Below are 27,166 nucleotides of genomic sequence, written 5' to 3'. Positions count from 1 at the left end.
ACACGCAGGCGTATCGCCCTGCCCAACCACGAGCGAGGGAGCGTGCGCAATACCGAGAACTCTTCGGCCTCCAGCGGGGTGGGGCTTCGATTCGGCTCCGCCCACCCCTCCAGGTTGTCATAGTGATGCCGTATCCACTGAGACTCCGGATCCTAACAGCTGGAAGCTAAAAACAGGCGCCATGGAGTACACAGGGAGCAAATATATCGGGGAATATGTAGATGGGAGGTAAGGGGCTCATTTGATTCACTTACTATACCTTGAATAGCTGTGACTGGAAAAAGACGGCTTTTTGCTTCTGCGAAACACCTTGTGCCAGGCACTTTCACAAACTTGCCCGAGTGATATTTTCAAGGACCGTATCTAACAAGCAGCAAAGCTGAGATGCATTCATTCCATATATACTTATATGTGTGTGTGCATTGACTGTGTGTGTGTGCTATCTGCCAGTTTTAAACATAGGAATATTTAAAATGTCAAGATCCTTGCTCTTAGGGAGTTTATAATCCAGTTGGAGATGTATTGCCAATAAACAAATAAGTAATAAAATAATTACAGATAATGGTAAATGCTATAAAAACAAACACGAAGATTAGGGAAGAGAGACTGGCTAATCTGAATCTACACGGTCGCTTCCTTCCAGGAGGAGTTCACGATCTAGGGATTATTATAGAGGATTTTATACACAAATCACTGTAGTGGACTAGTAGTAAAAAACAATTCAATAGTTTTTTTTTCTTTTCTTTTCCTCCTTCCTTCCTTTCTTCCTTCCTTCCTTCCTACCTTCCTCTCTTTCTTTCTCTCTCTCTCGTTTTTGTTTTATTTTCAGACAAGATCTCGCTCTGTTGCCCTGGCTGGAGTGCAGTGGCCTGTTCACTGCTTACTGCAGCCTCGACCCCCTACGCTCAAACAATCTTGCCGCCTCAGCCTCCCAAGTAGCTGAGACTACCGGTGTGCACCACTACCCCCAGCAAATTTTTCAACGCCTTTTGTAGACACGGCGTCTTGCTATGTTGTCCAAGCTGGTCTCATACTCCTGGGCTCAAGTGATCCTCTTGCATGAGCCACCGTGCCCAGCAATTCAACAATGTTGAGTGGCTACCGAGTACCAGGCCCTGGAATTGACTCTGGGCACAATCCCTGTCTTCAGAAAGTTCATTCAAACATGATGCGACTAGTAGACATAACAGATAACTGCGATTCAGTGTGATAAGAGCTGTAGTAGAGAGAAGCAGAGGAAACACAGAGGTGGCCACTCTTTTTTGCCAACCACCCTGGATGAAGAAAGTGGAATCTCTGTTTTTATAGCTGAGGAAACCAAGGCTGGACGATATGAAGTGGTTTGCTGAACCAGTGCTAGTTGTCGGGACTGTGAAGCACTCCCACCTTGGGGCTCTGTATTCACAAGTTGGTGGAATTCCAGGGCATTTTGAGTTAATAGGAAAGAGGGATCTGTGGTCTGGACAGGGATAGGAGATAGATTCCTAGAGAGGGTGGTAGGAATGCTATGGGATGCTATCTCTCTAATCATTACATCAATTTTGCAAGGAAGATGTTATTATCTTTCCAGGTAACAAAGGTGACCCTTACAGGGCTTGAGACACTTATCCTACTCAGCAGGTAAGTGGCAGAGGTGCTTGGTGTGTACTCCCTCTCACTACTCAGTGAGATAGTTCAGGCTGACCTTGCAAATAAAGGAACAGAAGTTAAGAGAAGCAAAATGACTGGCCCACCATTATGGATACACAGCTAGGAAGTAACAGAGTCAGGATTTGAACCCAATCCTCTGTCCAAACCACATTCTTACTTTTCACAAGGCCCTGCTACAGTGAAGGTGGTAGAATTTTGGCAGATAGAGATGGGGTATTGGGCATTTCAGGCACAAAAAGTTGAGAAACTACATTAATTTTTGATGGGCTGTATATGGGTGAGAGAGAAACACACAGACAAGGTAAAAGAAGCAAGGCTTTCAACCATTTGCCTTTGGCCTTCTGTGTATTTTCATTGGGTTTTTGTGCCAAATCAGCCATTTCCATGCTTTGGCCCTAGGAATTTGGGCTTTGCTTGAGGTTGTCTGGTACCTCTGTAACCACAATAGGGATTCCGAGACCTGAACAGGGCTTCCCAATTTCCCATAACTAGCAAGAAGTCAGCAGTTTTTCACTTGTTATACTTCTTTTCATAAGTTGGACATGTGTTATTCTGTATTGATTTTGTGTTTTTAACAACAGTTAACTAGAATTCTATTTGGGGCATCTCAAATTTCAGCATGTAATGAGAGCATGAGACAGGTCTGGGCTCAAGTCTGCCATTTGCTTGTTGTACACTTAATCAACCATCCATATCTCAGTTTCCTCATCTGTAAAATGGGAAAGCAATGCACATTCAGCAGCAGTGTTTCAAGGAATATGTAATGATCATATATGGGTGTTATTTACAAATGGTAGATACTCAATCGATTTTTTTTAATTTAGGGAGGGGATATTTTCCTCTTGGAGTTTAAATGAATAGAGTAACCTCTCTATACAGTAGGAAGTTGATATTTAACGTTTGGTTTAAAAAGTTTATGTAGACTCTCCATGGCTGATAGGAACATCAAATGGTACGACTGCTTTGGAAAAGTTTGGCAGTTTCTTGAAAAGTTAAACAGCCATTCCACTTATAGGTATTTACCCCAGAAATGAAAGTGTATATCTACACAAAGACATGTATACAAGTACTCATAGCAGCCTTATTTATAATAACCAAAACTAGAAACAAACCCAAATGTCATCAACAGGGGAATGAAGAAACTACTTGTGGTATATCCATTCATTGGAATACTACTCAGCAATAAAAAGGAGTGAACTATTGGTACACAGAAAAACATGAATGAATCTCAAAAAATTATGTTAAGTGAAAGAGGCCAGACAAAAAAAGAGTAGATACTGTATGAGTCCATTTATGTAAAATTCTAGAAAATGCAAATCTATGGTGACAGAAAGTAGATCAGTAGTCACCTAGAGATGAGGATTGTGGGCAGGGGCAAGGAGGAAGTATTACAGAAAGGCATGCATAAACTTTTGTGGGGAGTAGATATTTTGTCTTGATTGTGATAATGTTTTCCCAGGTGATGTCAAAACGTGTCAAATTGTACACTTTAAACACGTGGCCTATTGTATGTCAATTACACTTCAATAAATCTACTTAAAAAAAAACCTTAAAAGAGACATGATTTCCCTGTACCACGTGTGAATATTAAAAAAAAAAAAAGGTTAATGTAGTATCTGTCTGACCTCAATATTATGGTTTCTTTGGAGTAGTCGCACAATGGAGTTCTAGATAACTCCACTCCAAAGCACCACAAGGTGAGTGCCAGAAGAGACCTACAGACACAGGGGAGGAAGGGACGCCCATAGCATTTATGTAGTAACTACTGTGCTCTGGGTGGCTTTGCCTGCATCTTCTCTTCACAGGGACTCTTTGAGATAGATATCATTATCCTATTTTACAGATGGGAAAAGTAAGGCTCGGAGTAAACTTGCCCAAAGTCACCCAGTTAGCATTTGGCAGAGCAGGTATTAAAACCCAGGTCGATCAGACTGTAAAGCCCACGTGCTTCCTACAATAGAGCCCTGCTGCTGGGGCCCTTCAGAGGCCACATACAGTCGGAGCCGTCCTTAAAGGCTTTGTGGAAGAGATAGTATTTGAAATGGGCCTTGAAGGTTGGGTAGGATTTAGGTGGTTGGAGATGCAAGGTGAAGAATTCTTTTTCTAGAAGTTTCTAGGCAGAGGGAACAGCATGAGCAATAGCCCAGAGGGCACGTATGGAGTAGAGCTGGCAGTTCAGTTTGGCAGGAGAGTGGGTTGTGCCCAGAGGAGTTATGCAAAGGGAAGTTGGACAGGCGGTCTGTGCTCTGGCAAAGAAATTTCAACACCGTGCACAATTCTGGTGGTGGAGGAACCACTGATAGATCCTGGTAGGGCCAAGCATCAGGAAATAAAACTTATTTCATCTCTGTAACTCTCCTCATAATGCATATGTGTGGTAGAGACTCAGTAAATGTTGGCTGAATGAATGAATGAATGAATCATAGGTTTTGAGAGGTTTGTTTGAGACAGGGTCTCACTCTGGAGGGCTCTGGCTGGAGTGCAGTGGTGCAGTCTTGGCTCACAGCAATGTCCACCCCACCAGACTCAAGCGATCCTCCCACCTCAGCCTCCCCAGTAGCTGGGACCACAGATATGCGCCACCATGCCCAGCTAATTGATAGGTATTTGAGATCTGGAAATCATATCCTTATTATGGATTGAAGCCTTCACTATAAAGAGGTTTTTTTCTTCTTTTTAACTTACTTTGAATTTAGAAGGCAGGCTTTTCGCCTTGAATGAATTTTTTAAAATGGAAGAGAAGGAGGGAGAAAGGAAGGGAAAGAGAGACAGAGTGAAGGAGAAAAAGAAGAAGGGAGGAGAAGGAGAGAAGGAGGGACAGAGAGGAGGGAAGCAGGAAAAGTGAAGATGGGGAGATCAGCTCAGAGCTCACTGCAGTTGTCCCAGTAGGAGGCAGCAGAACCCTGGGCCAAGGCAGAAGCAGTGAAGCCGCAGGAAAGAGAAAAATGTAGGAGAGGTTTGGGGATTTTACTGCCAGGAGTTGGCAGCTGATTGGCTCCAGTCCCGTCCAGAGATGGCTTACAGCCCCAGCCCTGGGCCCAGCTCCTGGCCTTGAACCAGAGGATTCTGATACCATTCATGGAAATAGAGAACTCTAAGGAGGTGCTGCTTAGGGGAGGAGGAGATGATTCTGTTTTAGGCGAGTTGGGGATGTCTGTGAGAGGTCTGAACAGTGATGTCCAGTTCGAGGTAAGAAAAGGGGTGGGGTCTAACCTCAGAGAAGGGTGTAGAACTTGAATATGGAGATGGTGCTTAGAAATGATAGATGTGAGCTCAAGCAAAGAGTACAGGAGGGAAGGAGAAGAGGAATTCTCCCTTCCCCCCATGTCTTGCACTAGAATAAAAGTGAAATAGTTTTCAATTTCTTGTTCTATGCCGGGCATTCTGCTATAGTTTCACAACCATCGTCTCACTCAGTTACCTCAACAACTTTGTCATCCACTCTGTTCACTGACTACTCTTTCTGTTTCCTTCATTCTTTACTCAGGAGATGTTTATGAAGCCCCTGCTTAGTGGTTCTAGGAGCTGAGGATACCAAAGTCTTCCTTTAAAGAAGCTTTTCTTAAATACCGGAGATAAGATATCTAATTACAAAACAAGATAGAAAGTGTTACGCATCCCGACAGAGGTACTAGCAAAAGCCTTAAAAAGGTCAGAGTTAGGAGAGGAGCCTTCAGCTTGTTAGGAGGAATGGAGAAGGAATGAATGAAAGCATATTTATTAAGCACTCACTATATGTCAGGCCCTTTACTAGGAAAATAGTTATATGTTACCTGTATTAATTGCAGCCATTTCACCCATAAAGAAACTGGTCAGCCCGGTGCAGTGGCTTACACCTATAATCCCAACATTTTGGGAGGCTGAGGCAGGAGGATCATTTGAGCCCAGGAGTTCTAGATCACCCTGGGCAACATAGGGAAACCCCATCTCTACAAAAAAAAAAAAAAAAATTAAATAAGCCAGGCGTGGTGGGGCACACCTGTGGTTCCAACTACTTGGGAGGCTGAGGTGGGAGGATCACTTGAGTTCAGGAGATTGAGGCTGCATTGAGCCATGATCACACCGCTGTACTCCAGCCTGGGAGACAGAACAAGATCTGGTCTTGGGAAAAAAACAAAAAACAAAACAAAGAAGCTAGTCAACTGGTCAAGCTGGTGTCCCTGCCTTGTTCTCCTGTATGAGCCTGTCTTCCTCCTGCATAGCACTTATCACACATTGTATAATTACTCAATTTTGTCGCCCACTAGACTGTGAGCCCCCGAGGACAGGGACTGCATCTGCCTTGATCACTGTTGAATCTGTGTTGTATTCAGCAAGTTGGACCATCAGCATAGTCCCTGACAAAATGTAGGTGCTCTGTAAATATCTGTTTGGAAGGAAAGAAGGAAGGGAAGGAAGGGAGGGAGGCACAAGCAAAGAGGTTTGGGAAAGTATCTGTATTAGTCTGTTCTCATGCTGCTGTAAGGACATAACCAAAGACTGGGTAATCTATAAAGGAAAGAGGCTTAATGGACTCACAGTTCCACATGGCTGGGAAGGCCTCACGATCATGGTGGAGGCAAAGGGGGAGCAAAGGCACATCTTACATGGCAGCAGGCAAGAGAGCATGTTCAGGGGAATTGCCCTTTATAAAACCATCAGATCTCATGAGACTTATTCACTATCATGAGAACAGCATGGGAAAAACCCACCCCCATGATTCAGTTACCTCCCACTGAGTCCCTCCCATGACATGTGGGGATTATGGGAGCTACAATTCCAGATGAGATTTGGGTGGGGACACAGCCAAACAATATCAATATCCACGATTTTATATATATATATATAATGGTGGCAAGCTTCAAACCCTTACTCCTGTCTCTAAATTTCATATTTTCCCTAATATTCCACTTGTGGCATAATAGGCAAGGATGGATTGGTCATGGGGGACAGAGAAATCACAGAACCAGCTGCCAGAAAACCTGGGCTCTAGTGTCCACAGTTTTTACTGTGTGTGGTTTTGGGCACATCTCTACACTCTCTGGGCCTACTAAGGGGGTTTATTTCAGGGAGCAGTGTGAACTCCAAGGTGAGAGTGAGCCTCTAGGTGAAGGGGAGAATGAACAGAGCAAACTCTATTCCCCTCTTTTCGTTTTTGAGCTTTTGAGGGAAACAAAACAAAAATTTTGTTTTCAGCAGAGTACTGCTGGGATGAGAAGGATGAGAATGCTGAGAACGGGGTTCCTGCTCACTCTGTTGCCTGCCAGCTCTGACCCTCCAGCTGTCACACAGGGCTCAGTGATTTCCCTGTGTCTTTACAGGATGGAGGGCAAAGCCAAGTACATCCTCCCTACCGAAACAATATATGTTGGGGAAATGAAGGATGGCATGTTTCACGGCGAAGGAACCCTGTACTTCCCCAGTGGAAGCCAATACAACGCCATTTGGGAAAACGGATTGGCCATAAAGGTGATCAGCTGGGGGGGCGGGTGCTGTAGAGGAGAGATCCTCGGGCAAGAAGAGCCTCACCCTCTGGCGCCCCATCGTCCCTGTCTGGTGCCCACCTCGTTCCATTCACTCTGCTCTTTGCTTCTCCCCCACTCCCCCAACTTTTTTTTTTTTTTTTTTTAGTCTCACTCTGTCACCAGGCTGGAGTGCAGTGGCACAATCTCGGCTCACTGCAACCTCCACCTCCTGGGTTCAAGTGAGTCTCCTGCCTCAGCCTCCCGAGTAGCTGGGACTACGGGCATGCGCCACCATGCCCAGCTAATTTTTGTATTTTTAGTAGAGATTGGGTTTCACCATGTTTGCCAGGATGGTCTCAATCTCTTGACCTTGTGATCCACCCGCCTTGGCCTCCCAAAGTGCTGGGATTACAGGTGCACAGGTGCGAGCCACCACACCTGACCTTTTTTTTTTTTTTTTGAAAACGAGTCTCTGTCGCCCAGGCTGGAGCATAGTGGTGTGATCTCAGCTCACCACAACCTCTGCCTCCTGGGTTCAAGCTATTCTCTTGCCTAGGCCTCCTGAGTAGCTGGGATTACAGGTATGTGCCACCATGCCCGGCTAATTTCTCCCTGCTTCTGGATCTCCCAGGGCTCTAGAATCCTCTCCCTCTAGATCTGGAAGGATCTGTGGAGAGGCCATGATGAGTTTGCATCTGTTACACCACTTACTGCCTGGTCTTAGGCCCACGACTTCACCTCCCTGAGAGTTCTTCACCTATCAACTCAGGACAGTTAGTTGCATTAGTTATGTGTTGGTACTATAACAGGTTACCACAGATTTAGTCTGAAATCAGCACAAATGTATTATCTTACAGTTCTAGAGCTCAAAAGTCTGAAATAGGTCAGCAAGCCTGCATTCCGTCCAGAGGCTCTATGGGAAAACCTGTTTCCTTGCCTTTTCCAGCTTCTAGAGGCTGCCTGCATTCCTTGGCTCATGGCCACGCATCACTCCGACCTCTGCTTTCATCATCACGCCACCCTTCATCCCTCTGCTTTCATCGTCATCTCATCTTCTCTCACCCTGACCTTACTATTTCCCTCTCATAGGAACCTTGCAATCATATTTGGCACACCCAGATAATCCAAATAATCTTCCCACTTCAGGATCCTTCATTTAATTGCATCTGCAAAATCCCTCTTGCCATGTAAAGTAGCATACTCACAGGTTGCAGCAGACAGGGACATCTTTGGGGGACCATTATTCAGCCTACCACAATAGTACAAGGCACCTCAATATATATATGTGAACACTTTGCTAAGTTCCCAGCACACAAGAGGCACTCAATAAGTGTTAGCTCTTATTACCACCATCACTGCTACTATCATTATAACTTACCTAATCCAAGGATTCTTACCCCCTGGTATTTGTGAGTCATGAATAGAATTCAGGGAGTCACTGAAACCTCTTGATTTATATACAGAAATTTCTGTGTAAAGGGGACTAAGTTTTTCTCCAGGAAAAGCATCTATAGCTTTCATCAGTTTCACTAAGAGCATCTTGGGGCCTGACTCATGACCTAAAAAAGGTTAAGAAATGCTCCTTGTTTTATAGCTTGGAGAGTCTAAGCCCCAGGAAGGGGATGTGACTTTCCCGAGGTCACACAGTGAATTAATAGTATCATTGGAATTTCCACCCATGTTTCCTGATGCCCAGGCCAATGCAATTTCTACATCCTGAGGCTTCCTTTAGCAGTAAGGCAGCAAAGGCAGAATGTATGCATTTGGACAAAGGGCCGTGGCTGATGGCTCTGACCTTTCCAGCTATAATAATAATAAAAGAATAATAACATTTATTGAGGGCTTACTTTGTGTCAGTGTGTCAGTCAGGGTTCTTCAGAGACACAAAACCAATAGGATATACAGAGATGTATGGAAAGAGATTTATATTAGGGATTGGCTCACAAGATTATGGAGGCTAAGAAGCTTCCCAATCTTCCCTCTGCAACCTGGAGGCCCAGGAAAGCTGTTAGTGTAGTTCCAGTCCAAACCCAAGGGCCTCAACCAGGGGGATCAATGGTGTAAGTCCCAGTCAGAGTTCAAAGGCCTGAGAACCAGGAATGCTGATGTCCAAGGGCAAGGAAGATGGATGTCCCAGCACAAGCAGAGACAGGGGATTGGCGCTTCCTCTGCCTTTTTGTTCTATCCAGGCCCTCAACGGATTGTATGGTGCCCACCCACTTTGGTGAGGGTGGAACTTCTTTGCTCAGTCCACCGATTAAAATGCGAATCCCTTCTAGAAACGCCCTCATGAACACACCCAGAAATGTTTTACCAGCTATCTGGGCATCCCTTTCACTTAACCCAGTCAAGTTGCCTCACAAAATCAACCATCACAGCCAGGCACTGTGCTAAATGCTTCACGTGTGCTATCTCATTGAATTTTCAATCAACCCTATTTTATGTACAGTATCATTAACTTAATTTTACAAATGAGGAAATGAAGGACCAGAGAGAGTGGGTCATCTGCCCAAGTTCATCTGCCAAAGTGAGTTCACCCACTTTGAGCGGCAGGGACAGGGCTCGGCACTTATACCCATTCCCTCTTGTCGTCACAACCATAGTAATTGTGATAGTTACCACTTCTTTACTGCAGCCATCAGAAAGGCCCCCACTTCCCTTGATATCTGAACCTCTTGGCCAAAAGCCTTCAGCTTCCTCAGATGCACATGTGTGCTCCTTGTCTTCCAGGGCACATATACCTTCGTAGATGGGCTGCACTATGATGAGAAGAACTGGCATTACTGCGACGGCTATGATCGGAGGTTTTACACAGAGATCCTCAATGGCTTGAAGCCTGCAGGTACCCAGGCACCCACCCTTTCCTTCATACCCAAACTGAGAGGGAAACTAAGACAGTTTCGGATAAGTGGACTGTGTCCTACTGAAGTAACTTAAAGGGGAAGAGGAACTGAGCAGGCGTAGAAGAATACAAAAGAGCCAGGTCCTGGAGCCAGGAAGGCCAGTCCTCATATCTCAGCTCCACTGTGCTAGCCAGAGGACCATGGGCAAGGGACTTTACCCACTGTGCCTCAGTTTCTCCCCTTCAAAATGGAGTCAATCAGCTGGGCGTGGTGACTCATGCCTGTAATCCCAGCACTTTGGGAGGCCAAGGCGGGTGGATCACTTGAGGTCAGGACTTCCAGACCATCCTGGCCAACATAGTGAAACCTGTCTCTACTAAAAATACAAAAATTAGCCGGGTATGGTGGCATGCCTGTAATCCCAGCTACTCAGGAGGCTGAGGCATGAGAATCGTTTGAACTCACTAGGTGGAGTTTGCAGTGAGCTGACATCACGCCACTGCACTCCAGCCTGGGCGACAGAGCGACACTCTGGTCTCAGAAAAAAAAAAAAAAATCAAAATGGGGTCAACAGCATCATCTACCTCCCAAGATTGTTGTACATAAGATAATTCATGTCAGGTGTTTAGAACAATGCCTTGAATGCATGTGGGTGCACGGTACATGTCAGCTGTTCTTATTCGTGGTACCTACTATAACACTAAAATTATGTAAATATTTTAAAAAGAAAGAGTTAAGGACGAAAGCAGTACTGACAGAGCATGTGCTTTGTGTATCAGGTGCTGGGGGAGGCTCTCTGTAATCCCTGTCTCCCTAATGTCCAGATGACCCTGCCCAGTCAGCCTTCCTAGTCCCATGTCACTCCAGGTTGAGGCTGTGGAGTTCAGACATGGTTCCCTGTGGCAGAGCTCACACTGGCAGCCCAGTCTTCCTCTCTGAGGTCCTCTGTATCATGCTACCTCCCTGCAAAAACCGTGTTTCATCACGGAGGGCTACATTTGGACTATAAGTCTGGATTCAGAGAGTGGCACCTTAAAATTTTGAGACGTGTTCCAGGTCAGGTGAGCCTCAAGACGAAGGGAGGGGAGGGATAGCATTAGGACAAATACCTAATGTAGATGACAGGTTGATGGGTGCAGCAAACCACCATGGCACGTGTATACCTATGTAACAAACCTGCACATTCTGCACATGTACCCCAGAACTTAAAGTATAATAAAAAATAAATAAATAATAAAAAAATAAAAAAAGAAGAGTGTAGTTTTTGGCACAGCAGAGATAATATATCCAAAATGACAGATGGGGAAACAACTCTGTATACTATAAAAACAATCCCAACTTAGCTTGTGAGAGACCATGAGCTGTGGTTGACAGAGCATGGAGCCAGAAATTGTGGGTTTGAGTCCTAGCATTCTCTGTCTATAGCTGGATGAGCCTGCACAAGTCAACCTCCGTCAGGGCAGAAGCCTCCAGGAAGCACCCAGGCACTGGAGTCAGGCAGACCTGAGCTCAAACCCCCATCTCCTTCCCTTCCCAGCTTCATGACCTTGGGTCAGTTAGTTGACCGGGTGAGCCGCCTTCTCTCCCTTTGCCCTCCTGACACTTACTCTGCTATTTTCCTCCTATCCCCAGGCTTCTTTGCCACTGCCTCCTCAACATCCCCCCACCCCCAGTTATTCACGTTGAGGTTCCCGGGGCTCTCTGGCTTAGGCATTTTCTGTTTTCATTCTATATGCTCTTCCTGAACAAGTTGATACACTTCTAAGCCTTCAACTACCATCGGCTTCTAAACTGAAATCAGAATCCCTGAGCCTAAGATCCCTGCATCAAGCTTCCCTGACACCTGTATTGGTCGTTCTCAACTTGTTTGCACTGAATTCATTGTCACCCCCACCGTGATGGCTGCCTCACTGAATGTCATGCCCATCCACCTAGGTAAGCCTAATCCTCCCTTCCCCTGCCCCCTAAGTGCAATGGTCCTATGGATTTTCCCTCTGAAATATAGACTTTATTTGTTTATTCAACAAATATTTATTGAGCACTTCCATGTGCCAGGCAGCATTCTCTTCATACTCTTTGCCACTGCCCTGTTCCAGCCCTCCATCATCTTTCCCCTTGATGACCTGAGTCCAGAGATCCCCACTTGGCCCCCTTGAGGTCATTCTCCATTCTGCAGTCACTTCCATCTTTTTTTTTTTTGAGACAGAGTCTTGCTCTGTTGCCCAGGCTGGAGTGCAGTGGTATGATCATAGCTCACTGTAACTTTGAACTCCTGGGCTCAAGCGATCCTCCTGCCAAGTGATCTGGCCTCCTAAGTAGCTGGAACTACAGGAATGTGCCACCATTCCTGGTTAATTTTTTTTTTTTTAAGTTTCTTGTAGAGATGGGTCTTGCCATGGTGCCCAGGCTCATCTAGAACTCCTGGCCTTAAGCAACCTTCCCTCCTTAACTTGGGATTACAGGCGTGAGCCACCATGCCCGGCCGCTTACATCTTTTAAAGTGTGAATCTGATTGCCTCCCTCCCGCCCCGCCCCTTGAGTGCTCCCTATACCCTCAAGATAAGGTTTCAAATTCTCAGAAACAGTGACATTCTCTGGCTCCTGCTCACGTCCCAGCCTCATCCTAGGCTACCCACCCTTCTCGGTTTTTCTCTCTCCCCTCTTGCCATGCTTGCTTTCTCTCTATTTCTCAAAGAGACCACACTTTTTCCTGCCATTCTCTCTGCCTGGAATACTTTAACCCTCTTACTTCACCCAAATAACTCCTTCCCGTCCTTCAGGTCTCAGCTCAACGTCCTGAAGCTGGGAGCCCCTTCCCTGAATTCCCACACTAGGTAAGGTCTCCCTGTGGCATATCACAGCAGCCATGACCTCCTCCCAGGGCTTGGATCGTGAGTGTTCATCTCGTCTTCCCAAGCTGTGAGCAACATGAGGGCAGGGCCCTAGCACATTGCCTGGCATACAGTGGGTACTCGTTAAAGAGTTATTGTCAAACAGGGATAATGATATTGACATCACAGTGCAGGGTGAAGTATGTGCTTAGGGGAGTTAAGGCAATGACATTAAGAAATATTTCCTAAGCTCCTACTGTATGTCAGACACTGGCTGGACCCAGGGAGACCAGAGTTAAGAGGACATCATCTCTCCCTTCAAAGAGCTGCCAGTCTAGCTGCAGCTTGAGAACCTTGCAAATCACTCCTCCCGGATTAGTTATGATGGGAGGCCTGGACTTTGCCATGGGCTCTTCACCCCAATTAAGGCTGTAGGCAAAAAGCCCTCAGCCTTAAGCCTTAGCTCTCACACAATGGCTGGTTTTGCTAAAGCTAAGCCTCTGCCAGTCTCGTGGTGGCTTTTCCCGAACCTGCCTGGCTCTCCCCGAACCTGCCTGGCTCTCCACTACTTCTCCTGTGACCCTCAGAAGAGCAGCTTGATTCTAAGTAGCTACTTCCTTCCCTTGTCACTCCACACTTTGCCTCTCGGGGCTGGCATTGTTAGGGCAACTCGTCCTGCCTGTAAGGCAGGGTGAGGGTTAAAAGTGCCCCGTGACCTCTTGGAGCATCTGTGAGATGGGCATTGGCATGAGGCTTTGGTGAGAGAATGGCTGTAAAGTGCTTGACATGGAGTAAGTTCTCGGTAGTCATTAGCCAGTACATATGGGGTTAGGTTTAGGATCAGGGTCAGTGTCAGGGTTACGGTTAGGCATGTCATTAAGCAACACAAGAGTTCCTACTGTGTGCAAGACTCTGGGTTGTGGGCGTGGTGCTGTGTGCTCAGTGGGCATCCAGCTCTCAGTCTAGAGAACAAGGAACTATAGCAACTATAGTTAGAAGGAACCTGAGAAGTTATTTATTCCAACCTCTCCCTTTACTTGAGCCATGGCGTTTCAAGATACACATACCTAGCGTGCATGACCTAAAAGGTGCACTCAATCTTCTTTCTCTCCCAGAGATCTCAGTGTCCCTGGTCCTGTGGCTGCACCTAGGCTGTCTCCTCTCCTGATGTTGGCACCTGAACATACAGGTTCCAGAGCTGGACTGCCTCCTAGCTGGATAACCTTGGGAAAGTTACTTTAACTTCTCTGAGCCTCAGTTTTCTTATCTGTAAAATGGAGCCACAGAGTTGCTCTCAGGATTAAATAAAAGAGGAGCACAATGCCTGGCACATAATAAACATTCAATGAGTGGCAGCCACCGTGGTAATTTTGGCAAGAGTCAAAGTTCTCCACCACCTGCCCCTTGTCCACCTGATCCATTTCTTTTCTGCTGTTCTCCTTCATACGTGCTCTGCTCTACAAGGTTTCCAGAGTGGGGCTTAAGGATCCATGCCTCTGGCCTCTGCCCACGCTTTGAATGCCACCCCTCTTCTGGATCTGATGCTCTCCTATCCATTTGCCAACTCTGACTTACCCTCAGCGTCTGTCTAACTTCAGAACCTGTGCCCTTTGTCATGGTATCCGAAGAAATGGAGGAGGATGGGGTCAAAGGAAGAAGAAGACAGAGGGTCTCGTTCCCAAGACCCTGTTCCCAAGAGCCATGTTCCGAAAGTTCCTTTGGGGCACCGTTTCTGCTGGGTTTGCTTCTTGCCCTGAGTAGGGGGTATTTAGTTCAACAGGGGAGCCAGATAGTCACATGAGCCACCAGCCACAAGTGGACCTTATGGGAACACTGGGTTTGGATTTGACCTTGATGGTGAACTAATTGCCCATTATGTTCTTTCAAGGTATGGCTCAACTCACCAATATGGACCCACCTAGAAAAATCCCCAGGGGCTATTACGATTGTGGAGATGGCTTCTATAACCCAGTCACGAGGGTAGTCAAGGGCTATAGGAACCGCTTTCTACGAAACACAGGTAGGTTTCTTCCGACACTGCAGCACGTTTTCTCTTCACCCACATATAAGTATGTGCATCTGTATGTACAAATGTATGCACACACTTGACGAGAAAGAAGCTTTTGCTGATAGAAGATGAAAGTTGATTACCTGGATGTTTTATTTTTTGGACTTCTCGTGGCTGGCAAATCTGTACATAGTCCTAGAGTGAGGTAAAAGGACATTCGTGGTCTAGCTGTGACGGCACATAAATGTCGCACTGAAAGGATTAAGGTACTTATTTTTGTATGCATTCCTTCTATTTTAATGGGCACTTAATATATGCTAGACACTGTGCTTGGTGTTGGGGGAAAAGCAGAGCAAAGCTGGACACAGCCCCCCTTCCTTGTGGAGCTTGCATTCTAAAAGTGGCAGAGAAGTACTATAAACAGTTAATTGTATCATGGAACAGACACAATGAAGGGAAAAACATGGTCCTGTGGGAAGGGAAAGTAGGGGCCCCAGAGAGGTGGGACGGATGCTGTGGGAGCACAAATAAGGGCTATCAAATCCCGAAGCGGTTAGTCAGAGAAGGTTTCAAGGAGGAAATGACTTCTAAGCTGAGACCTGAAGAATAACTGGGAGTTGACCACAAGGCCTGGGGAGAGGGTTTCCCAGTGAGAGGAAATGGCACAGGCAATGGCCTAGAGGGGAGTGATCCCTTGAGGTCCAAGAAGGTTGGTTCATCCTTTAGCCAGGGGAGTAGGTACCTTGGAGGATCCAGAACCTCAGTTTGGTGAGTCAACACAAGGCTGATCAGACGAAGAAGAACCCATTTACAGTGACCACACTCACAGGAGATCAATACACAAATAATAGAACATTTTCCTTTAATGCAGTGATTCCTAAACTTATCCTTTTCTGAAGTCACACTCCCACTAGGAATATCAAAAGATATGGACCCTCTTGCCGGAAAAATGTCCATGCATGCACACACACACACGCGTGCGCCCACACGTGCACATGCATACACACACACACATTTTGCAGATAGTCTTAAGGGGTGGATGGTCCCTCTAAAGACCTAGGTCAAGAAACCTTGCTCTATAATGAGAAAGAAACTGCCAGGTAGACCAGAACATCTGTGCTGGTGAATGAGAGCATCCTCTCCCTATAGGGAAATTTACTCAGTAAGTCGGTGATGACCAGAAAGGTGCCTCATGGGGCTAGAGTAAGAGCAAGGAGAGGCCGGGCACGGTGGCTCACACCTGTAATCCCAGCACTTTGGGAGGCCGAGGCGGGCGGATCATGAGGTCAGGAGATCGAGACCATCCTGGCTAACACGGTGAAACCCCGTCTCTACTAAAAATACAAAAAATTAGCCAGGTGTGGTGGCGGGCGCCTGTAGTCCCACCTACTGGGGAGGCTGAGACAGGAGAATGGCGTGAACCCGGGAGGCGGAGCTTGCAGTGAGCCGAGATCGCGCCACTGCACTCCAGCCTGGGCGACAGAGCGAGACTCTGTCTCAAAAAAAAAAAAAAAAAAAGAAAAGAAAAGAGCAAGGAGAATTGTCAGTTGATCCTATGACTGGAATCCTGCAGCTAAGATGCCCCTAACCCACTGGATGCTACTGGAGGAACATGGCAAATGCTCACACTCCAAGTCCCCCAGCTCACATTTCTTCAATGACTTCCCTTTTCCATTTGCACAATGCACTACTATGTAGCACGCTAACTCTGCTGGGTGCTAATAGGTTTACCATGAAGTTTCTTGGTCAAATAAAATAAGGAGATGTTGCCCTAAACAATGCTAACCAGGCTTATTTACTGCAGAACTTCTCAGGGCCTTTAATATGCTAATAAACTTTGTACTTTTCCTTCATGGCACTTATTTCAACATAATTAAATGTAATTATTTGCTTAATATCTGTCTCTCCCACTGGACTGTAGGATCCGTGTGAGAAGGAACTCTGCATTATCTTGTATCACTAAGAGTTCAGTTAGAAAAATGGAAAGAGGCAGGACGCCGTGGCTCATGCCTGTAATCCCAGCACTTTGGGATGCCAAGACAGGCAGATCACAAGGTCAGGAGTTCGAGACTGCCTGGCCAACATAGTGAAACCCCGTCTCTACTAAAAATACAAAAAATTAGCTGGGCGTGGTGGTGGGTGCCTGTAATCCCAGCTACTCAGGAGGCTGAGGCAGGAGAATCACTTGAACCTGGGAGGCGGAGGTTGTAGTGAGCCAAGATAGCACCACTCCACTCCAGCCCGGGTGATAGTGTGATTCTCCATCTCAAAAAATAAAAAGAAAAATGGAAAGAATTTAATATCAGGAAATTGGTGGCTACCAGGGAACTAGAAAAGCAAAGGAAGACATTGAGGTAACAGAGAAAGTAACTGCAGGATGCAGGCACCCCCTCAAGGACTGGGGACAATAGTAAGAGATTAGGTTGTGAGAACCTAGAAGGTCAACAGAGGGACCCCCCAGGACCTGCAACCCAGACACCTGAGCAGAGACCAGCTGGGGCTGGCTCCTGGGAGCTCAGATCAGGGCTTCTGCAGAGCTGGGACCCAGACCTCTGGCGGGGGAGCACTGCCCAGTGGAGCCTCTGAAGAGAGAGATGAAGCTGATTCTAGGAGTGTGGAAAAAACTGGAAACTGGAAGTGAAATGACACTGCTGAGATGACATTGGCATGAACAACAGAGACAACAGAAAGGAGTGTATCTTTGTCTGCCTGACAGCCCCTAACAAGGAGCCGGCTGGCAAAACTAATGTAATTCAGACAGTTCCAGTCCCACCATTGCCAAGTTAAGTATGGAAGGCTCAGTTTGGAGCTGAGAGTCAGTAGCTTCTCTTTTTTCATTTTGAGATGGAGTTTCACTCTTGTTGCCCAGTCGGGAGTACAATGACGCGATCTTGGCTCACTGCAACCTCTGCCTCCCAGGTTCAAGTGATTCTCCTGCCTCAGCCTCCCAAGTAGCTGGGATTACAGGCACCCGCCACCATGCCCAGCTAATTTTTGTATTTTTAGCAGAGGCAGGGTTTTGCCATGTTGGCCAGGCTGGTCTTGAACTACTGACCTCAGGTGATCCATCCACCTCGGCCTCCGAAAGTGCTGGAATTACCTGACACTGCACCTAACCAGGTGTCAATAGCTTCTCACTGGCCCAGCCACCCCTTTTGTTGCTCAGCATCCACACACATTCTTCTACAGATATTAAGTCTTCTGTACTACATTAATAAATGTATATTTTTTGTATAACAAGTTTCAATGTATCCTTCATATTAACACAAGGCCCTCTCCCCTTCTCCCACAGAGGGGAGATAGGAAGCCCCAACAGACACTGCACCCATCTTTTGAGTGAGGTTATTCCTTGGCAGTTCTGCCTGAAGAGTTTATAACCTACAAGCTCCTGCCAATAATCCTTCTATAAAATAACAAGGATAAAAGAGGAAACAAAAGAAAAAATTAGTAAATAAAAACAAATATGCTAGCCAGGCATGGTGGCTTGTGCCTGTAACCTCAGCTATTTGGGAAGCTGAGGCAGGAGGATCTCTTGAGCCCAGGAGTTTGAGGGCAACCTGGGCAACACAGCAAGACCTTATCTCTTAAAACAAAACAGACCGAGTGCAGTTGCTAACACCTGTAAACCTAGCACTTTAGGAGGCTAAGGCAGGCGGATCACCTGAGGTCAGGATTTCAAGACCAGCCTAGCCAACATGGTGAAACCCCATCTCTACTAAAAATACAAAAATTAGCTGGGCATGGTGATGCATGCCTGTAATCCCAGCTACTCAGGAGGGTGAGGCAGGAGAATTGCTTGAACCCAGGAGGCAGAGGTTGTGGTGAGCCGAGATCCGCCACTGCACTCCAGCCTGGGTGATACAGCGAGACCCCCTCTCAAAACAAAACAAAACAAAATGTGCATATAGATTAATAAATAGAAAGATAGATGACATAGATACAGATAGACATACACATACAAACAAGGAGAAAAAACTGTATCACTACTATAGTTCTCTTTCTGTAACTGGTCACAATGCTGTAGTTAATATTCATAAATTCCTTCTTACATTATTCATCCCAGGTTCCATTTGCCTTGAGCCCACCCTTCCATTGTTCTGGCTTTTTACCAGTAGGGTGATCAAAACCTTCATTCCTGAAGGGTCCAAACCCTTAGTGGTCCTGCCTTTGTTGGTTATTTAGTTGGTTGGGTTAGTTTTTTATGAACGTTTACTGTGGTCAGTGGAAGTACCAAGAGGTGTCCTGGAGAACTGCTGGGTTCCATACAGCATTCCCTTTCTCCTAATGGATGGCAGCATTATCTTCTATATCCAGCCTTCTCTCAGGAGCCAGGAGAAACTGGTGGTAACACAGATCATAACAGCATAGAGTTGCTCCCAGAGAACTCAGTAGGGATTACTTTACCCTGGAGGCCAGCAAGCCAGGAAGGTTACCTGGAAAAAGAAAGATCTACTCGGTAACCTAAAAAAGAACAGACAAATGCAGCAGGGTTGGTAAGAGTGTTAAAGGCAGAGGGGACAGCATGTGCAAAAGGATTACAGTTGGGAGAAGACACGTCATAAATAGGGAGTTCCAATTAATTCAGGAGCATGAGCTAACAGTATGAAAGGAGACAAAGGGGAAGAGACGAAGCCCAAGAGGTGGGGGGGTGAGGACAAAGGTTATGGTTGTCTTTCACCCTAAGGCAGTGGGGAGCAAGGGAAGGCTTTAGGCAGGTAACATAGTAACTCATTTGTTCTTTAAAAAGACTTCTTTGATTAAATATAGAGAAGAGGCCAAAGGAGGTCAGATTAGGTAGGAGATACTTCTGGAAAGATGATGCGAGAGAGAAGCATGTGAAGGACATGGGCTCAGGGTGATGGGATAGGTGATCTGGGATCCTGGTCCTGGCCTAACCCTAACCCGAACCCTAACCCCTAACCCTAACCCTAACCCTAACCCTAACCCTATTGCCTTGGTTTTCTTCTAGGGTTTTTATGGTTTTGGGTTTTACATTTAAGTCTTTAACCCATCTTGACATAATTTTTGCATAAGGTGTGAGAAAGAGGTCTAGTTTCTGTTTTCTGCATATGGCTAGCCAGTTTTCCCAGCACCATTTATTAAATAGGGAATCCTTTCCCCATTGCTTGTTTTTGTCAGGTTTGTCAAAGATCAGATGGTTGTAGATGTGTGGTGTTATTCCTGAGGCCTCTGTTCTGTTCCATTGTTCTATATTTCTGTTTTGGTACCAGTACCATGCTGTTTTGGTTACTGTAGCCTTGTAGTATAGTCTGAAGTCAGGTAGCGTGATGCCTCCAGCTTTGTTCTTTTGGCCTAGGGTACTCTTGGCTATACGGGCTCTTTTTTTGGTTCTATATGAAATTTAAAGTAGTTTTTTCTAATTCTTTGAAGACAGTCACTGGAAGTTTGATGTGAATAGCATTTAATCTATAAATTAGTTTGGGCAGTATAGCCATTTTCACTATATTGATTCTTCCTATCCATGAGTATGAAATGGTTTTCCATTGTTTTGTGTCCTCTCTTATTTCCTTGAGCAGTGGTTTGTAGTTCTCCTTGAAGACGTCCTTCACACCCCTTGTAAGTTGTATTCCTAGGTACTTCATTTTCTTTGTAGCAATTGTGAATGGGAGTTCACTCATGACTTTGCTCTCTGTCTATTGTTGCTGTATATGAATGCTTGTGATTTTTGCACATCGATTTTGTATCCTGAGACTTTGCTGAAGTTGCTTATCAGCTTAAGGAGTTTTTGGGCTGAGACGATGGGGTTTTCTAAATATAAAATCATGTCATCTGCAAACAGAGATAATTTGACTTCCTCTCTTCCTATTTGAATATGTTTTATTTCTTTCTCTGATTGCCCTTGCCAGAACTTCCAGTACTATGTTAAATAGGAGTGGTGAGAGAAGGCATCCTCGTCTTGTGCCAGTTTTTAAAGGGAATGCTTCCAGCTTTTGTCCATTCAGTATGATATTGGCTGTGGATTTGTCATAGATAGCTCTTATTATTTTGAGATACGTTCCATCAATACCTAGTTTATGGAGAGTTTTTAGCATGAAGGGATGTTGAATAATGTTGAGTAACTGAACACCAACATGACTTCATCTCCAACAGTGAAATTGCTCATATGAAGGTCACCAGTAAGCTCAAAAGGTCCCATCTGCCTTCATTATTTGACCTCTCGGCAACTTTTAAAGTATCAGATCATGCTCTATGATCAAGACATTTTCCTTTCTCACTTCTTGATGACACCACATAAAACTAGTTTTCCTCCTTCTTCACAAACAAACTTTTTGGGTTTCTTTTTTTGTTTGAGACAGGGTCTCACCCTGTCACCCAGAAAATACATCCAAAATGATAGACTTGAATAGGAATAGTAATTAAAAGTCCAAGACTTCAGATCTGTCCTTAGACTCAAGCCTGGCATAGGTCACTTGCTAGCTGGGAGTCTAGGCAAGACGTTTTATCTTTCTAATTCTGTTTCCTCATGAGCAAAATGTGGGCACTATAGTTATCAGTTGGTAAGGATTAAATGAGCTGGTACGGTCATAGCTTAGTCACATCACACAGTTCTCAGAATATTTTATTTTAGTTTAATGAATACAGGTCCTTAGTGTACAAAGATAAATTTATAGAATAAATAAATTTTCTAACTACAACTTCTCACCATCATATAGAGTTTTTAACCTCCATGAGGAATATGAGTTCAACATCTCTGTAACTCTTAATATAAAATATTGAACTGATGATACGGTTTGACTCTGTTTCCCAACCCAAATCTCATATGGAATTTTAATCCCCACCCTAACCCTAACAGTCATAACCCTATGCTATGTCTAACCTAACTGAAAATGATTAGAGCCTAACAGTTGACTGAATAAATGATGATTGATCCTAAAGGAATTAAGTAAATAATTCATTAGAGAATTATTAAAGAATTAAGAATTAATATTCCACAAATACTCACTGTGTCTCAGTGGTGCTCCTTGATGCTCCTAGGCTTTGGCTAACCACCCCCGCTTAACCTTCGCAACCACCCCATGGAAGGTCCTAGTACCATCTCCATTTTACAGGTGAGACGTTTGAGAACCTGCCTAGGGTCACACACCTGGGCAGTATCAGGCCTAAATATGAGCAGGCACAGGTGGTCTCAGAAGAGACGCTGATGTCATAACAGTACAAGGAAAAGAAGGAGCAGAAGTGAGCATGGTGTGATGGCCAAACATGCCATGGGCTGACCCCGCGTGGATCCAGCCCCACAGCTGGCCAGGATACACTTTTCCTGTCCTTACATGAAGTTTTCACTTCATCATAGGAAGAGCACAGAGCGCAGGGAGAGTGTTCAAACAGCACTGGTACGTACTAGGAACTAAAGACGTTGGCTATCACTGACTCACTGAAAAGCAATCAGACAAAATACTAGAAATAAACCACAGGGACAGCTGGCTTTCTCTTTAGGTGTCAGGCCTGCATGTGTTTCCTTCGAAGTCTGTCCCCTCATTCTGCAAAACAGACATGAACTCAGGTGATGAGTCAGGGTGCAGGAGCAGTGTGGGGTCAGAGGAAGCCCCCAACCCCAGTCCCTGACGTGGGCTCCTTGCTGGTGGCTTCCCCATCCCTGGGGTCTGACCTTGTCCCCGTGTCGGGGCCCTGGCACCGGCACACCCACTCCACGCTCCAGTCTCCATCTGAGGAGGGAAAGGAACTGATCACGAGCTGGTCCCATGGCCATGGGATGATAGTACCTGGCAGCCAGTGGCTCTGAAACTGTCTCTGCTCCAGGAAAGTCCGAGGCTAAGGCCAGCGGCTCCCACGGTCCTTGGATTGTCTCTGGGGATTGTGGAGGCCCCTTTTCCTCACGTCCCTCTGCAAGCGATGAGATGGGAGGGGAGGCTTAGTGAGACTCCGTCCGGGTGCCAGTCTCCTTCCCAGCAAGCAAGAGCAGCCCTGCTGGCTGCAAAAGGCTGTTGCCACGGGGCCATCCAAATATTCTTGCTTTCTTCGCAGGTCTTTGGTCTGAACCAACAATCCATTACTACTAATCCAAGACACCCCAAATCCTGGTGCTTGGTTCACCTCTCAAATATACTCACTGAACCCTCCTCTTGCCACACGATGCCCTCATCTCCAGCTCAGCTCCTGGCCCTGCCACACAGTGACCTCGGATTGCAAATGAGCAGCCACAGCTCCGCCTTCCAGCCGGGCTGGAGGTTTTGTTGTTTGGGGGTCGGGGGACTTGTCCTTCAGATGAGCTTGACAGCTGAGCAGGTGTGCAACCGGTTTGCCAGTCGCTGGTGGCGCCAAACACCCTTTTCCCGGGGCATGGAGCCCAGCTTCCATTCCTTTAGCACGGGAGAGCGCAGAGGCGGCTCTGACAGCTCATTCCACCGAGAGAGGGAGCGGGAGCCCAGCCGAGCCCCTGTGCGCACAGCAGGTATGGCACTCGGTGCACGGTGCCCTGGAGTCCGCAGCGAGTGCTCGGGGAGGCAGAGAGCGCTCGGCGTGGGCGGCACCCGCAGGCGCTGCCTCCCCAGGCTGCCCCCATACCCGGGCCCGCGCGGTGCCGGCGGGGCCATTTGCGCAGCCGCCCGCACACGACCCCTTGCTCCACCCGGACAAAGCGCCCAGGGCCATCCTGAGTCCCTGCAGGGTCAGGGCCTGCGGAATCGCGCGGCCTTTGCCCCACAAAACCACTGTGTGCTGGAAGAGCGCTTTGTCCGCTTTGCCTCGAAACTGGACCCGCACATCTGAGCCTGCGTTTCCGTTTCCCCGAGAGACCCCGGACTCCCTCCCCAAAGGACAGGAACGCAACGCACTGGCAGAGCTCGCTGATTGGATGGGGCAGAGAAGTGGGCGGAGTGAGCACTAGGAGATCCTGTCATTGGATAAGAAAGAGAAGTGGGCAGGGTGGGCACTGGTAGAGTCTCTACTGGTTGGATAGGAGCGAGAAGCGGGCGGGGCTAGCACTGAGATCCTGCAATTGGACGGGCATGAAGTAGGTGGGGCGAGCACTGAGGAGACCCTGCCAATTGGACAAGAGAGAGAAGTGGGCTGAGTAAGCATTGGTAAAGCCTGCTGATTGGACAAGAGACAGGAGTGGTAGGAGCAAGGACTGCGGAGAAGGCTGCTATTGGATGTTAGGGAAAAGAGGGCGGAACAAGAAGGTGGCGAGCTCTGCAGATTGGACAGGAGAGATAAGCAGGAGGAGCGAGCAATGAGTGGAGCCAGCGGTGAAAAGAGCCCTGATAATTAGACAGGGGAGAGCAGTGGAACCAGAATACAGGTTACGGTCACGGTGACAGCCAGAAAGGAAATTCCAGCACGGATGCCGACCGCACCAACCCAAAACTATGACCCGAGTCCTAACCCACCCTAACCCGGCCAAAACCGAACACCAAACCCTGACTAAATGCGAAACGCTGACCCGGACCTGGACCCGGACCTAGTACGAACCCAAGCCTGAACCCTAACCCCTAACCCCTAACCCCTAATCCTGATCCTAGACCCTAACCCCGACCCTAAACCCTGACCCTGACCCTGAAGGGGGACATAGAGGAAAGAGATTGAGAGGTTTGCATATTCAATGACATACATTTTCTTCGTTAGTCGATGTTAGAAAGCAAAGGCTTTTATCTTGAGAAATTTCTGACCTAAAGAATGATGTACAATAAACTGTATTCAACAATTGATCGACATTTTCTAACAAGGTGGAATGAAAATATAAAGTGTGGGGATTGCTACTAGTCCTAATACACTAATCTGTGGTTAGGAAGGTTTATTTTTTTCCCTCCAAACCTAAGCAGTACATGTCTTAAATTACCTTCCAAAATGTACGACTCTTGGAGCCTCAGACGGGCTGGCGTTAGTCAATACTCCACGGCTGTTTGTTGGATGAGTGGACAACAGCATGGTCGACAGGTCCTGGTGCAAAATGTCTTGGGCTGCCTCAGTTTGAATCCTGCTTCTGCCATCGACCAGCCGTGTGATTCTGTAAAAGTATTTTAACCTCTCTGGGCCTTAGTTTCCCCATCTGTAACTTGAGGGCCTACCTCAAATGGGTTCCCGGTGAAGAGTAACAAGACTATATCCGGAGTAGGTTTCAGTTGCCTTTTCCTCCGTCTTTCCACCCTCCCCTCCTACCCTTCCAAATCTTTTTTTTTTTCTTTTTTTCTTTTTTTTTTTTTGACAAGGTCTCCCTCTGTTGCCCAGGCTGGAGTGCAGTGGCGTGATCTCGGCTCACTGCAATCCCCACTTTCCAGGCTCAAGCGATCCTCCTCCTCCTACCTCAGCCTCCTGAATAGCTGGGGCTACAGGTGTGTGCCACCACGCTAGGCTAATTGTCATTGTGTGTGTGTGTCTGTGTGTGTAGAGGCGTGGTTTCTCCATGTTGACCAGGCTGGTCTCGAACTCCAGGCCTCAAGCAATTCTCCCACCTCGACCTCCAAAAGTGCTAGGACTTACAGGCGTGAGCCACCGCCCCCACCCCCTTCAAATCTATTAAAAGGTGAGAGTCTCGCCAAGGCAATGAGATCGCAATATGAAGTTTCCATTTACTTTGGATTATATGTCATTATAAATATTAACAAATAAGACTTAAAAAGGACACCTTCGGGTAGGTCAGACCAAAATACAAAACTTGTCTGTGGGACTGCAGTTTGAGGACAGTGTCTGCAGCCGTCACATGGCAGCAAAACGGGGTTAAGCAGTGCACGAGAGTCTGCGTCGACGACAGCCAGAGTCCATGCATCGGGAGGTTCACTCGGCTTGCGAAGGAACAACGGGCAGGGCATGCACGGCCCGGGCTCGGCGGGCGGACGAGCCGGGGCGCAGTTCCCCGCGCTCGCCACTAGAGGTCAGGAGGTGACCGCTTCGGGGCTGGAAGACGGGCCCGTCGGGGATTGGCGCAGGCGGCGGGCGCAGGCGGCGGGCGCAGGCGGCGGGCGCAGGCGGCGGGCGGGGCGGCGGGCGGGGCGGGGCTGGAGGCAGCGCCTGGTTACTGACACCTGGAATGACTTTTTTTTTTTTTTGGCATCAGATTTCCTGTCTTTGTGGGGATGATGGACCTGAGTAAAGATGCCCATTCGGGGTCAAAGGCAGAGCCGCTTCTGCAGCTTCTCAAAGCGTTTTTTGTTTTTTTTTTTTTCTGAGACGGAGTCTTGCTCTGTCGCCCAGGCTGGAGTGCTGTGGCGCGATCTTGGCTCACTGCAGCCTTCACCTCCCGGGTTCAAGCGATTCTCGTGCCTCGGCCTCCCTGAGTAGCTGGGACTACAGGCGTGCGCCACCACACCCGGCTAATTTTTGTATTTTTAGTAGAGATGGGGTTTCGCCCTGTTGGCCAGGCAGGTTTCAAACTCCTGACCTCAGGTGATCCGCCAGCCTCGGCCTCCCAAAGTGCTGCAATTACAGGCGTGAGCCATCGTGCCTCAAACCGCTTTAACAGAAAGACAATCTGCACGGGATCTAAAAGGGTGCTGAGATCCTAGGGAAAGAAGGTTTCCAAACTTCCTGGGGAGTTCCTGCCCGAGTGCCTGTGCTGCCCCTGGGCTGGCTGGCCAGCAAGCCCGCCTCCCAGCCTGAATGTCCCCATCTTTCGGTCCCAGCCCCATTTGCACAGCCTGGGCAGTAGAGGGCCCTGGACTGGGGGGCTGGAGTTCTGGGTTCTTGTCCCAGCTGTGCCCCTTCAGGCCCCTCTCACCCACTGGGCCTCACATTCCCCATGTGCCTAATAAGGAAGTCATGGTAGGTGGGGGGTACAGCCTCTTCTCGCTCTGCCATTCACTTCTGTGTCTTCAGAGAGGCTGTCAAATCTCCTCTCTGAATGAGACCCCCAAAAAAGCAAAGCTAAGAAGATACCCAGAGCTTAACTAGACACCAGGCCTTTTAGAAAGAGACCACCTCTTACCTTAGGCCCTCAGAGGGTGCCCATTCTGTGTGGAGAAAAGAGGAGCCCTTGCCTCAGCCCCCAGAGGCTAGGGTGGGGTGGCTGAGTTTTGGGGCCAGGTTAGACACCTCTGGGGAAGCCTGAAGTAGCACGGATAGTTTCAAAGCCAGCGGATGAGGTGGCAGGACAGTGACAAGACCCCAGGTCTCCATCACGCACCTGAGCTTACTGAGCCTTCACCTGGTGTCTCTGCTGAGTCTCCGACAGACCAAGAGGGAAGGGACTGGGGGTACCGACCCCTAGAGAGAGAAAGTGGCAGTCAGAGGACCTGGGTTTGAGTCCTGGTTCACCCCTTCCTGGCTGTGTGGCCTTGGCAAACTACTCAGACTCTGGGAACCTGTTTCACCTGCAAGATGGGGATGAGAATCAAACCCACCTTGCAGGGCTGTGAACATGCGTTCAGACCAGTGCATGCAAAAACCTTCACATAGAAACCCTTCCTAAAGGTGGGG

The 27,166-nt window shown here is 47.3% G+C and overlaps 1 protein-coding gene across 2 annotated transcripts; it reads left to right on the top strand.

The window, feature by feature from the left end:
- Positions 1-75: 75 nt before the first annotated feature.
- Positions 76-22,896, top strand: LOC129526566 (MORN repeat-containing protein 5-like). Of its 2 annotated transcripts, XM_063698251.1 has the most exons (6): positions 95-228; positions 5,898-5,997; positions 6,951-7,098; positions 9,825-9,936; positions 14,657-14,788; positions 22,781-22,896. In XM_063698251.1, exons 1-6 carry the CDS (start codon positions 222-224, stop codon positions 22,813-22,815), a joined length of 534 nt encoding a protein of 177 aa, XP_063554321.1. In that variant the 5' UTR covers positions 95-221; the 3' UTR covers positions 22,816-22,896. The 2 variants fall into 2 exon arrangements, with proteins under 2 accessions (XP_055217146.2, XP_063554321.1); XM_055361171.2 differs by lacking the exons at positions 5,898-5,997; positions 22,781-22,896 and having other exon boundaries at positions 76-228; positions 14,657-15,045.
- The last annotated feature ends 4,270 nt before the right edge of the window (positions 22,897-27,166 follow it).

Source organism: Gorilla gorilla, chromosome 15 (genome assembly GCF_029281585.2).
Source record: "Gorilla gorilla gorilla isolate KB3781 chromosome 15, NHGRI_mGorGor1-v2.1_pri, whole genome shotgun sequence".
Taxonomy (NCBI): Eukaryota; Metazoa; Chordata; class Mammalia; order Primates; family Hominidae; genus Gorilla; species Gorilla gorilla.
This window is presented reverse-complemented; position numbering and strand designations above follow the sequence as displayed.